Source organism: Dama dama, chromosome 9 (assembly GCF_033118175.1).
Source record: "Dama dama isolate Ldn47 chromosome 9, ASM3311817v1, whole genome shotgun sequence".
Taxonomy (NCBI): domain Eukaryota; kingdom Metazoa; phylum Chordata; class Mammalia; order Artiodactyla; family Cervidae; genus Dama; species Dama dama.
In genome coordinates this window covers 101,795,553-101,808,278 of record NC_083689.1, presented here as the reverse complement: position 1 = coordinate 101,808,278, position 12,726 = coordinate 101,795,553, and the positions used below count along the sequence as shown (strand labels likewise).

The 12,726-nt window shown below is 38.0% G+C and overlaps 1 protein-coding gene across 1 annotated transcript in view; it reads left to right on the top strand.

Moving 5' to 3' along the window:
* LOC133062919 (solute carrier organic anion transporter family member 6A1-like) overlaps nucleotides 1-12,726 on the top strand; it is a 117,425-nt gene that overhangs the window by 33,628 nt on the left and 71,071 nt on the right. Inside the window, 2 exon segments of the mRNA XM_061152256.1 lie at nucleotides 1,930-2,115; nucleotides 3,721-3,826. Of these exon segments, the coding sequence (XP_061008239.1) occupies nucleotides 1,930-2,115; nucleotides 3,721-3,826 (292 nt within the window).

Below are 12,726 nucleotides of genomic sequence, written 5' to 3'. Positions count from 1 at the left end.
TCAAAAAAGCAAGAGAGTTCCAGAAAAACATCTATTTCTGCCTTATTGACTATGCCAAAGCCTTTGACTGTGTGGATTACAATAAACTGTGGAAAATTCTGAAAGAGATGGGAATACCAGACCATCTGACCTGCCTCTTCAGAAATCTGTATGCAGGTCAGGAAGCAATAGTTAGAACGGGACATGTAACAGACTGATTCCAAATAGGAAAAGGAGTACGTCAAGGCTATATATTGTTACTCTGCTTATTTAACTTATATGCAGAGTACATCATGAGAAATGCTGGGCTGGAGGAAGCATAAGCTGGAGTCAAGATTTCCGGGAGAAATATCAATAACCTCAGATATGCAGATGACACCACCCTTATGGCAGAAAGTGAAGAAGAACTAAAGAGCCTCTTGATGAAAGTGAAAGAGGAGAGTGAAAAAGTTGACTTAAAGCTCAACATTCAGAAAACTAAGATCATGGCATCCGGTCCCATCACTTCATGGCAAATAGATGGGGAAATCATGGAAACAGTGGCTGACTTTATTTTTCTGGGCTCCAAAATCACTGCAGATGGTGATTGCAGCCACGAAACTAAAAGATGCTTATTCCTTGGAAGGAAAGTTATGACCAACCTAGACAGCATATGAAAATGCAGAGACATTACTTTGCCAACAAAGGTCCATCTGGTCACAGCTATGGTTTTTCCAGTGATCATGTATGGATGTGAGAGCTGGACTATAAAGAAAGCTGAGTGCCAAAGAATTGATGCTTTTGAACTGTGGTGTTGGAGAATAATCTTGAGAGTCCCTTGGACAGCAAGGAGATCCAACCAGTCCATCCTAAAGGAGATCAGTCCTGGGTGTTCATTGGAAGGACTGATGTTGAAGCTGAAACTCCAATACTTTGGCCACCTGATGCGAAGTGCTGCCTCATTTGAAAAGACCCTGATGCTGGGAAAGATTGAGGGCAGGAGGAGAAGGGGACGACAGAGAATGAGATGGCTGGATGGCATCACTGACTCAGTGGACATGGGTTTGGGTAGACTCCGGGAGTTGGTGATGGACAGGGAGGCCTGGCGTGCTGCGATTCATGGGGTCACAAAGAGTCAGACATGACTGAGCGACTGAACAGAACTGAACTGAACTAATATTTTAAGAACATTTTGTTAAATAGACACATTTGAATAAAAAATAGACACAATCAGAATGATCTAATAGCATTGCCTGGATCTGCTAATCTAACAATAAATGTAATTCCAACAAATATTTGTTGACTATTGATCTACAGTCATGTGAATTTGAGAAAGCATAAGAAATGGAATGTCACTTCAAATAATTTAAAATATAATACATTGCTATATAATGAGTAACTCTAAGAGAGAGAAATTTTATCATATAATGCCTTGTCCTTATGCACCTGTGTTCTAGAAGTTAGTGGGTTTAAAATGGAAAACTATTTAGTGACATGAAGTTAACATGAAGATTGCTGAAGAAGTTGATCTATAATTAATCTCAGAAAGTAATCTTTAGTAATTCAGATAATTTAGGATATCAGAAATACTTTTGTTCTGTGGTCGAAACTCAGGGGTACCAGATGCCAGATTTAAGAGGAGTATGTGTGTATGTGTGGCTGTGTATATATACTTATGCACACATAAATGTATACATATATAATCATGCAATAAAGATTTATATTTGGTTTGTAATATGTGCATCTTTTCCAGTATTCCCACAAATTTTCTTTTATCATTGCTTTTTTCTGAGAACATGACGATTTACTGTAGAACTACTACATTCAATATAAATGAGATATTAACTAAAATTAAAACATTATGGTAGAAATAGCTTATAAAAGGTAAAATGTTTCATAGAAGACACTGAATATTTGTTGTATGTTTAACTTTTGACCGATTTAACAAAAATGTAATTATCTTTTCAAAAGATATTTGCCAAGCAGTGAAGACTGTCAAGCCTTGCTCGAAAGCTCCATTATCATTCCGATCAAACTACATGACTTTCTTCATCCTTGGGCAGAGTGTGCAGGGAATAGCAGCCATACCTCTTTATGTCCTTGGAGTAACCTTTATTTATAACAGCGTCGCCACACACTCAGCTGGTATTTATCTAGGCAAGTTTTTTTCCCTTGTAATATGATTTTTATATATTTTCATCCTATCAAACTATTTAGGCTGTAGTTCATTTCTCTGGGAAATAAAGAACTCAAATTACTAGATTAAATTGCTTGAATATTTGTATGCTTGAACTTTGAAGATATAGTGGGATTTACTGCCATCATGTCCTTAACGGAATGAAAACATTGCTTTATGCTTCCTCAGAACTAGACTCAGTGCAGTGCTGAAATAATTATTACTGTACTAAGCACTCTACATATACCAACTCAGTCTTTTTGGAGGGCTTTGACATTTTGAAGTTAATGAATTTGTAACAGTTCTTGTTATAATCTTGTTCATCCTATCAAGGAGAAGAGTGACATGCTACTTAATTAGCTACAGTGTAGAATCCACTTTTATAATATTTCATGCTAGTGTGTCATACAAAAAGTAACCCTGAGTATATCTCACAATAATCTGTACTCCTTTATATTGTAATAGTTTCTCGTCCCGGTAGATCATAGATTTGTGCAGGGTTATCTAACTTTCTTTTTTGAAAAAATAAGTTGTTTTTACATACATATTGTGAAGGTGACTTAACAGAAAATAACATTTTACACCAAAATAATAATTTTTCCACCAGAGATAAGGAAAGTCATGTCAATAAACTAAAATAGATGACATTCATATTTATGCTTGCTTTTAGAACAAAATTGCACCAATTTATTAGTGTTGGCTGATGGTAGCAACAGATCTGTTTGTTTTGCTTTTAGTTTTACAGAATAACAATTAAAAGCATACACACACATATATTACAGAGAATAGATTACTGTATCATTACCTCCTGCCTCCCTGGCAGCTAAAGTGAAGGATGCAAAAATGATGTTTATATTGAAATATCGTCTTGCTTTAGTACCACAAATTAAAGTGAAATACTTTTGAATTATATTGAATATATGTATATTTGTTTACATTATATTAACATAGAGATTAAATGTTACAGTGAATTATAAAATTATCTGAATTTCTCTATGTGCATTGAGTAATATGCATGATTAATTTTATGTGTCAGCTTGGCTAGGTTATGACAACTAGTTCTTTTGTCAAACACCAGTCTAGATATTTCTGTGATATGTTTTAGATGTGACTAGTATTTACAGTCAGTAGGCTTTGAGGCTTTGAGTCAAGATTACCCTCAATAGTATGGGTGAGCCTTACCCAATCAGTCAAAGCCTTGCAGAACAGACAGGTTTCCCAAGGAAGAAACAATTCTGTCTCCAGACTGCAATGTACAAACTCTGTCTGAGTTTTCCCATCCTACTGGCCTGCCCTGTGGATTTAACCTTATGAGCTCAAGACTGTAACATTAACTCTTACCTGAATTTCCAGCCTGAGAGCCTGCCCTACAAATTTGGACTTGCCAGCCCTATGATTTCATGAGCCACTTCCTTGAAATCCCTGTCTGTTTTCTTTCTCAATATTCTATTTGTTCTGTTTCTTTGGAGACTAACAAAGTATGCAATGAAGCTTTCAGAAGTAACCCATTTCAATTAGATAATTTTTATCATTTTGCAACAAAGCTGGGTTATGTAGTTATTTGATGTTCAGTATTCATTTTATAGGCATTGTGGAAGCTGTAGGAATACTCGGATATTCTTTGGGTTATACTATAGGAGCACCCCTAATTAAGGTCTTTGTGGTATCTGTGAATAGTACTTCTGAGAAAAGGTAAGCTGTTTTTTTTTTTCCTTTCTTTCTGGTTTACATTGTATAAAATATTTATTGAATAGATACTGTAACTTATAAATGTATATTTAATTTATAATAATTATATTTTTAAAAGTATATAAATGTGACTAGTATGCACATATATGTACATATAAATACATCTAAAATACACTTTGCTGTTTGAAATATAATTTAAAAAGTGACTTATGATGACAGCCTTACTACTAATTCTGCATATAGTTTTTTCTAATTGTGGCAAGAAACACATAGTATAAAATTTACCATTCTAACCATTTTTAAGTGTATAATACAATAATGTTAGCTATATGCATAATATTGTGCAGCATATCTCTAAAATTTTTTTGTCTTGCAAAGCTGAAACTCTATATCCATTATACAATTGGGACTTCCCTGACAATCCAGTGGTTAAGACTCTGAGCTTTCACTTCAGGGAGTGCAGGTTCAATCCCTGGTCAGAGTATTAAGATTCCACATGCTGTGCAGCACAGCCAAAAAAAAAAATCTAAAAAAAAGTAAGTAAGAAATGATGTTCATTATACAACAACTTGCCACTTCCCTCTTCCCCTCAGCCCCTGTTTACTTTCTCTTTCTAAGAGTTTGACTACTTTAGATACCTTACATAATATTGTCTTTTTATGACTGGCTTATTTTACTTAAGATAATGTCCTCAAGACTCTTCCATGTTGTGGCATATAACAGTATTTCCTTCTGTTTTAAGGATAAATAATATTTCATTGTATGTATAAACCACATTTTCTTTATCTATTTGTCAGTTGACCTTTAGGTTACTTCAACATGGATGTGTGAATATCTCTTTGAGATTCTATCTTCAATATTCTGGGGAGATATATACCCAGATTATTAGATTTGTATAGTATTTCTATTTTTAACTTTTTGAGGAACTTCCATATTGTTTTCCACAGTGGCTGTATCATTTTACATTCCCACTAATAGTGCATAATGCTTCCAGTTTCTCAGTATCTTTGCCAACACTTATTACTTCCTCTTTTTTTAAATGGCCGTCCTAATAGGTGTGTACAAGGTGATATTTTGTTGTGGTTTTGATTTTCATTTTCCTAATGATTAGTGATGTTCACATACTTGTTGGTCATTTGTATATCTTCTTTGGAGGAATATCTATTCAAGTCCTTTGCACATTTTTAAAATCAGATTTTTGTTCTTATTGAGTTGACACAATTCTTTCTATATTCTGGATATTAGCCTTACTCCAGATAAATGATTTGCCTATATTTTCCCCCATTCTGTCGTTTCTCTGTTCACTGTGTTGTTTCCTTTGCTGTCCAGTTTAAGTTCAATGTAGTCCCGCTGCTCTAATCTTATTTTTGTTGCCTGTGCTTTTGGTGTCATATCAAAAATTAATTCCCCAAACCAACACCATGAAGTTTTTCTCATATATTATCTTCTGGGAGCTTTATTGTTGGAAGTTTTATGTTTAGATATTTAATCCATTTTGAGTTATTTTCATATATATTGTAAGGAAAGGATCCCACTTCATTCTTTGGCACATGGATATTCAGTTTTTCCAGCACCATTTATTCAAGAGGTTATCCTTTCCCTGTTGTGTGTTCTTATTCTTCATATAAAATATGATTTGTCTCATATTTATGAGAATATATTACTTGGATCTTTATTCTCTTCCATTGTTCTAGATTCTGGCTTTATACCAGTACCATATTGTTTTGATTACTGTAGCTTTGTAATATATTTTGAAACGAGGACATATGAAGCCTCTGACTTTGTTTTTTCTTTCTCAGGGTTGTTTTGACTATTTGGGGTCTTTTGAGATTCCATATGAAATTTTAGGATTTTTTTCTAATTCTGTGAAAAATGCTACTTGGGGTTTTGATAGGGATTGCATTGAATCTGTAGATCACTTTGGGTATTAAGGGCATTTTAGCAATACTGAGTTTCAGATCTATGAACATGTCTTTCTTCCATTTATTTGTATCTTCTTTAATTCTTTCAGCAATGTTTTGGAGTTTCCAGTGTACAAGTCTTTGCCTTGCATGTTGCTCATTGTTAGTGTATGGAACCACACTTGAGTTGTATTAACTTTGTATCCTGCAACTTTGCTGAATTCATTTATTAGTTTTAACAGTTTTTTTTTCCTTTGGAGTGTTTAGCATTTTCTCAGAAGTTCATATCATCTGCAGACAGAGATAATTTTACCTCTTCCTTCCAATATGGATGCCTTTTATTTCTTTTCTTGCCTATTTGTTTTGGCTAGAATTTGAGTATTCTGTTGCATAGAAGTGGTAAAAGTAGGTAGGTATCTTTACCTTGCTGCAGATATTAGAGGGAGAACTTTCAGTTTTTCACACTGAATACAATATTAGAAGTGGGCTTTTCATATATAGCTTCTATTATGTTGGGGTAATTTCCTTCTGTTCCTAGTTTTTTGAGTGTTTTTTATAATGAAATGGTGTTAAACTTTGTTGAATGCTTTTCCTGAATCCTTTAAGATGATAATGTGCTTTTGTCCTTTATTCTGTTAATGTGGTATATCACATTAACTGATAATTATATGTTGAGTTTTTCTTGCATTCTGTAATACGTATAGCTTCTTTTAACAATACTAGAAAATATTCCCAGGGAAAAGGAAACATTTAAATGTGTGACTATAAAGTTCTCTTATTGAAATGAGAAAAAGGATAGCCACTATATTACAGCTCCACTCAACAGTGGCCTTGAAATACAGGAAATCACTCCAGTGAACGTCGGGCTGTTGACCACTTAGCATAGAAGGGATGCCCTGAGGTATGCTATGCTTAGTTGCTCAGTCATGTCTAACACTTTGCAACCCCATGGACTGTAGCCCACCAGGCTCCTCTGTCCATGGGATTCTCCAGGCAAGAATACTGGAGTGGGTTGCCATACCCTCCTCCAGGGGGTTTTCCCATCCCAGGGATTGAACCCAGGTCTCCTGTATTTTAGGAGGATACTTTACATTTTGAGCCACCAGGGAAGCCCAAGAATACTGGAGTGGGTAGCCTTCTTCAGGGGAACTTCCTGACCCAGGAATCAAATGGGGTCTCCTGCACTGCGAGAGGATTCTTCACCAGCTGAGCCACCCGGGAGGTATAAATTTATACTAATCTTTATAGGTATTCCGTTCAGTTCACTTCAGTCGCTCAGTTGTGTCCAACTCTTTGCGACCCCATGACTGGAGCACACCAGGCCTCCCTGACAATCACCGACCCCGGGAGTTCACCCAAACTCATGTCCATTGAGTCTGTGATGCCATCCAACCATCTCATCCTCTGATACTAAACTTATGCTGAGGTATAAATCTACACTAATGTATCGTTGGGACTTAGAGCAATATAAGAATTATGTAACCAGGAGAATATGCAGATGAACCTCTTGCAACTAGCACATGAAAATGGCATGCATTTTGTAAGAGGCTCTTTAGCAATTGGACAAGGTGACCCATCCTGTCAATGTTAACTAGCCTCTCTCATTTTTTCCTAACCACTCGAAATTCTTCCTCAGTAAGTTCATGTAAAAAGAGCTGGTGAGAGTAATGATGACTTTGCATAAATGCACTACTTGGACTTCTTCACACTAAGGACAATCTGTCAACAAGAATATTTACCAGGATATAATTATTAATACTGCTGATTGTGCAGTTCATCAATAGTAGCAGTAAACCATGAGTTCCCGATATGATGCTTTCATCAGGAGACAAGCTTTTATCAGGTTGATAACTTTGTCATCAGGTTGGCCCTCCATTAACCTAGAGATTTGTCTTTATAGGGAAAGATACATATCCTGGTTATGTTCTTGGCTGCCAAAGACGTAGAAACTCTACAGACAGTAAAACCAAGACCTGGAATGACTGTGGCTCAGATCACGAACTCTTTATTGCAAAATTCAGGCTTACATTGAGGAAAGTGGGGAAAATATCTAGGCTATTCAGGTATGAGCTAAATCAAATCCTTTATGATTATACACTGGAGATGATGAATAGATTCTAAGGATTAGATCTGGTAGAGAGAGTGCCTGAGAACTATGGATGGAGGTTCATACATTGTATAGGAGGTAGTACCAAAATCATCCCAAAGAAAAAGAAATGCAAGAAGGCAAAGTTGTTGTCTGAGGGTGCTTCGCAAATAGGTGAGGAAAGAAGAGAAGTGAAAGGCAAGGGCAAAAGAGAAAGATATACCCAACTGAATGCAGTTACAGAGAATAGCAAGGAGAGATAAGAAGGCGTTCTTAAGTGAACAAAGAAATAGAGGAAAACAACAGAATTGAAAGGACTAGAGATCTCTTCAAGAAAATTGGAGATATCAAGGGAACATTTCATGCAAGGATGGGCGTGGTAAAGGACAGAAATGGTAAGGCCCTAACAGCAGCAGAAGAGATTAAGAAGAGGTGGCAAGAGCACATAAAAGAACTGTACAAAAAAGGTCTTAATGTCCTGGATATCCACCTTGATATGGTCACTCACCTAGAGCCAGACATCCTGCAGTGTAAAGTCAAGTAAAGCTAGTGGAAGTGATGGAATTTCAGCTGAACTATTTAAAATCTTAAAACATGATGCTGTTAAAGTGCTGCACTCAGTACATCAGCAGATTTGGAAAACTCAGCAGTGGTCACAGGACTGGAAAAGGTCAGTTTGCATTCCAATCCCAAAGAAGGGCAATGTCAAAGAATATTCAAACTACAGTTCAGTTGTAGTCATTTCATGTGCTGGCAAGGTTATGCTCAAAATCCTTCAAGCTAGCCTTCAGCAGTATATGAACTGAGAACTTCCAGATGTAAAAGCTGGATGTCAAAGAGGCAGAGGAACCAGATTAAATTGTCAACGTTTGTTGGATGATGGAGAAGGCAAGAAACTTCCAGAGAAACATCTACTTCTGCTTCCTTGACTACACTGAAACCTTTGACTATGCATATCACAACAAACTATGGAAAATTCTTAAAAAGATGGAAGTACCAGACCACCTTACCTGCCTCCTGATAAAACTGTTTACAGGTCAAGAAGCAGCAGTTAGAACTGACCATGGAACTACTGAATTATTGTCACCATGCTTATTTAACTTCTATGCAGAGTACATCATGTGAAATGCCAGGCTGGATGAATCACAAGCTGGAATCAAGATTGCACGGGAAAAATATCAACAATATCAGGCATACAAATGATACCATTCTAATGGCAGAAAGTGAAGAGGAACTAAAAAGTGTCTTGATGAAGGTGGAAGAGAAGAGTGGAAAAAGTTGGCTTGAAACTCAAAGTGAAAAAAGCTAAGATCATGGCATCCAGTTCCATCAGTTCAGATCAGTTCAGTCGCTCAGTCATGTCTGACTCTTGGCAACCTCATGAACTGCAGCACGCCAGACCTCCCTGTCCATCACCGACTCCCGGAGTTTACCCAACTCATGTCCATTGAGTCAGTGATGCCATCCAGCCATCTCATCCTGTCATCCCCTTCTCCTCCTGCCCTCAATCTTTCCCATAATTGGGGTCTTTTCAAAAGTCACCTCTTCACATCAGGTGACCAAATTATTGGAGCTTCAGCTTCAACATCAGTCCTTCCAGTGAACACCCAGGACTGATCTCCTTTAGGATGGACTGGTTGGATCTCCTTGTAGTCCAAGGGACTCTCAAGAGTCTTCTCCAACACCACAGTTCAAAAGCATCAATTCTTTGGCACTCAGCTTTCTTTATAGTCCAACTCTCACATTCATACATGACCACTGGAAAAACCATAGCCTTGACTAGATGGATCTTTGTTGGCAAAGTAATGTCTCTGCTTTTTAATATGCTGTCTAGGTTGGTTATAACTTTCCTTCCAAAGAGCAGGCATCTTTTAATTTCATGGCTGCAGTCACCATCTGCAGTGATTTTGGAGCCCCAAAAATAAAGTCAGCCACTGTTTCCATGATTTCCCCGTATATGTACCATGAAGTGATGGAGGCAGATACCATGATCTTAGTTTTCTGAATGTTGAGCTTTAAGTCAACTTTTTCACTCTCCTCTTTCACTTTCATCAAGAGGCTCTTTGGTTCTTCACTTTCTGCCATAAGGGTGGTATCATCTGCATATCTGAGGTTATTGATATTTCTCCCAGCAATCTTGATTCCAGATTGTGCTTCCTCCAGCCCAGTGATTCTCATGATGTACTCTGCATATAAGTTAAATAAGCAGGGTGACAATATACAACCTTGACGTACTCCTTTTTCCTATTTGGAACCAGTCTGTTGTTCCATGTCCAGTTCTCGCTGTTGCTTCCTGACCTGCATACAGATTTATGAAGAGGCAGGTCAGGTGTTATGGTATTCCCATCTCTTTCAGAATTTTCCACAGTTTGTGGTGATCCACACAGTCAAAGGCTTTGGCATAGTCAATAAAGCAGAAATAACCAGTTCCATCACTTAATGGCAAATAGAAGGGGAAACACTGGAGCAGTACAGATTTTATTTATTTATTTATTTGGCCCCCAAAATTACTGTGGATGTTGACTATAGCCATGAAATTAAAACATGCTTACTCCTTGAAATATCAATAACCTCAGATATGCAGATGACACCACCCTTATGGCAGAAAGTGAAGAAGAACTAAAGAGTCTCTTGATGAAAGTGAAAGAGGAGAGTGAAAAAGTTGGCTTAAAGCTCAACACTCAGAAAACTAAGATCATGGCATCTGGTCCCATAACTTCATGGCAAATAGATGGGGAAACAGTGGAAACAGTGGCTGACTTTATTTTGGGGGGCTCCAAAATCACTGCAAGTGGTGAATGCAGCTGTGAAATTAAAAGATGCTTGCTCCTTAGAAGAAAAGTTATGACCAACCTAGACAACTTATTAAAAAACAGAGACATTACTTAGCCAACAATGGTCCATCTAGTCAAATCTATGGTTTTCCCAGTAATCATGTATGGATGTGAAAGTTGGACTATAAAGAAAGCTGAGTGCTGAAGAAATGATACTTTTGAACTGTGGTGTTGGAGAAGACTCTTGAGAGTCCCTTGGACTGCAAGGAGATCCAACCAGTCCATCCTAAAGGAAATCAGTCCTTAATATTCATTGGAAGGACTGACGTTGAAACTGAAACTCCAATACTTTGACCACCTGATGGGAAGAACTGACTCGTTTGAAAAGACCCTGATGCTGGGAAAGATTGAAGGCAGCAGGAGAAGGGGACCACAGAGGATGAGATGGTTGGATGGTATCACCAACACAATGGGCATGAGTTTGAGTAACCTCCCGGAGTTGGTGATGGACAGGGAGGCCTGGCATGCTGCAGTCCATGGGGTTGCAAAAAGTTGGACACCACTGAGCGACTGAACTGAACTTCTTGACAGGAAAGGTATGATTAATCTAGATATTGTATTTAAAATGGAAGGATCACTTTGCTGATAAATGTCCATATAGTCCAGGCTATGGTTTTTCCAGTAGTTATATGCATATGTGAGAGTTGGATTGTAGAGCAGGCTGAGTACCAAACAATTGATTCTTCTGAATTGTATGATGGTGGAGAAAACTCTTGAGAATCCCTTGGACAGCAAGGAGATCAAACCAATCACCCTAAAGGAAATCAACCCTGAATATTCACTGGTAGACTGATGACAAAACTTAAGCTCCAATATTTTGGCCACCTGATGTGAGGAACTGACTCATTGGAAAAGACCCTGATGCTGGGAAAGACTGAAGGCAGAGGAGAATGGAGCATCAGAGGATGAGATGCTTAGATAGCATCACCTACTCAATGAAGGTGAATTTGAGCAAGCTCCAGGAGATAGTGGAGGACAGAAGAGTCTGTTGTGCTACAGTCCATGGGTCACAAAGAGTGGGACACAATGCAGCACATATCCTAGGCAAGAATTTTCTTCTCTACTGTCTTTGTCCATTTGGACAGATGAAACTCCAATACTTTGGCCAGCTGATGCGAAGACCTGGCTCATTTGAAAAGACCCTGATGCTGGGAAAGATTGAGGGCAGGAGGAGAAGGGGACGACAGAGGATGAGATGGTTGGATGGCATCACCGACTCAATGGACATGGGTTTGGGTGAACTCTGGGAGTTGGTGATGGACAGGGAGGCCTGGCGTGCTACGGTTCATGGGGTTGCAAATAGTCAGACATGACTGAGCGACTGAACCTAACTGAACTGAATAGAAATTTCATACTCTGAGCTTACAAAAACAGAAATTTACTTCTTATAGTTCTGTATGCTGACAAGTCCATGATCAAGGTGCTGGCAAATTCAGTGTCTGGTGAGATGTTGCTTCCTGGTTCATAGACACAGCTATTTTCTCCCTGTGTCCTTTCACTGGTGAAGGGGCAAGAAGTCTGTCTGGGGTTTTTAATCACATTCATGCAGACTCTACCGTCACAACCTAATCACCTCCCCAGAGCTCCACTTCTTAAAACCATTAAAAGGAATCTTAACAAAAGAATTTGCAGGGGACACAAATATTCATTCATAACAATGTTCATTTTCCCAGCAGTGCTTACGCTATCACTACCGTTCATATAGATGCCCTATTCATCCCTGTGGTATCTCATTCCTGTGATTATCTCTCTAATCTTTGACTAGGGATACATGATAAGACAAAGGCAATATGACAGTATGGTAGTTGCAGAATTTCCTGGTCTTAATCTGCACACCATTATCCAGAAATATCTGGCTTAATAGAATGGTGTCATAGCTTGGGGCCCTCACCAGGTTTTTAGGTGGAGTTTTTGGAGTTTTCAATATGTAATATCATGCCATTTTCACACAGAAACAGTTTTACTTATTTCTTTCTGATCTGGTTGCCTTTTCTTTCTTTCTCTTGCCTAATTGCTGTGGCTAGTACTTCCCATGCTATGTTAATAAAAGGGAGAAAGTTAAGCATCCTTGCCTTTATCTGA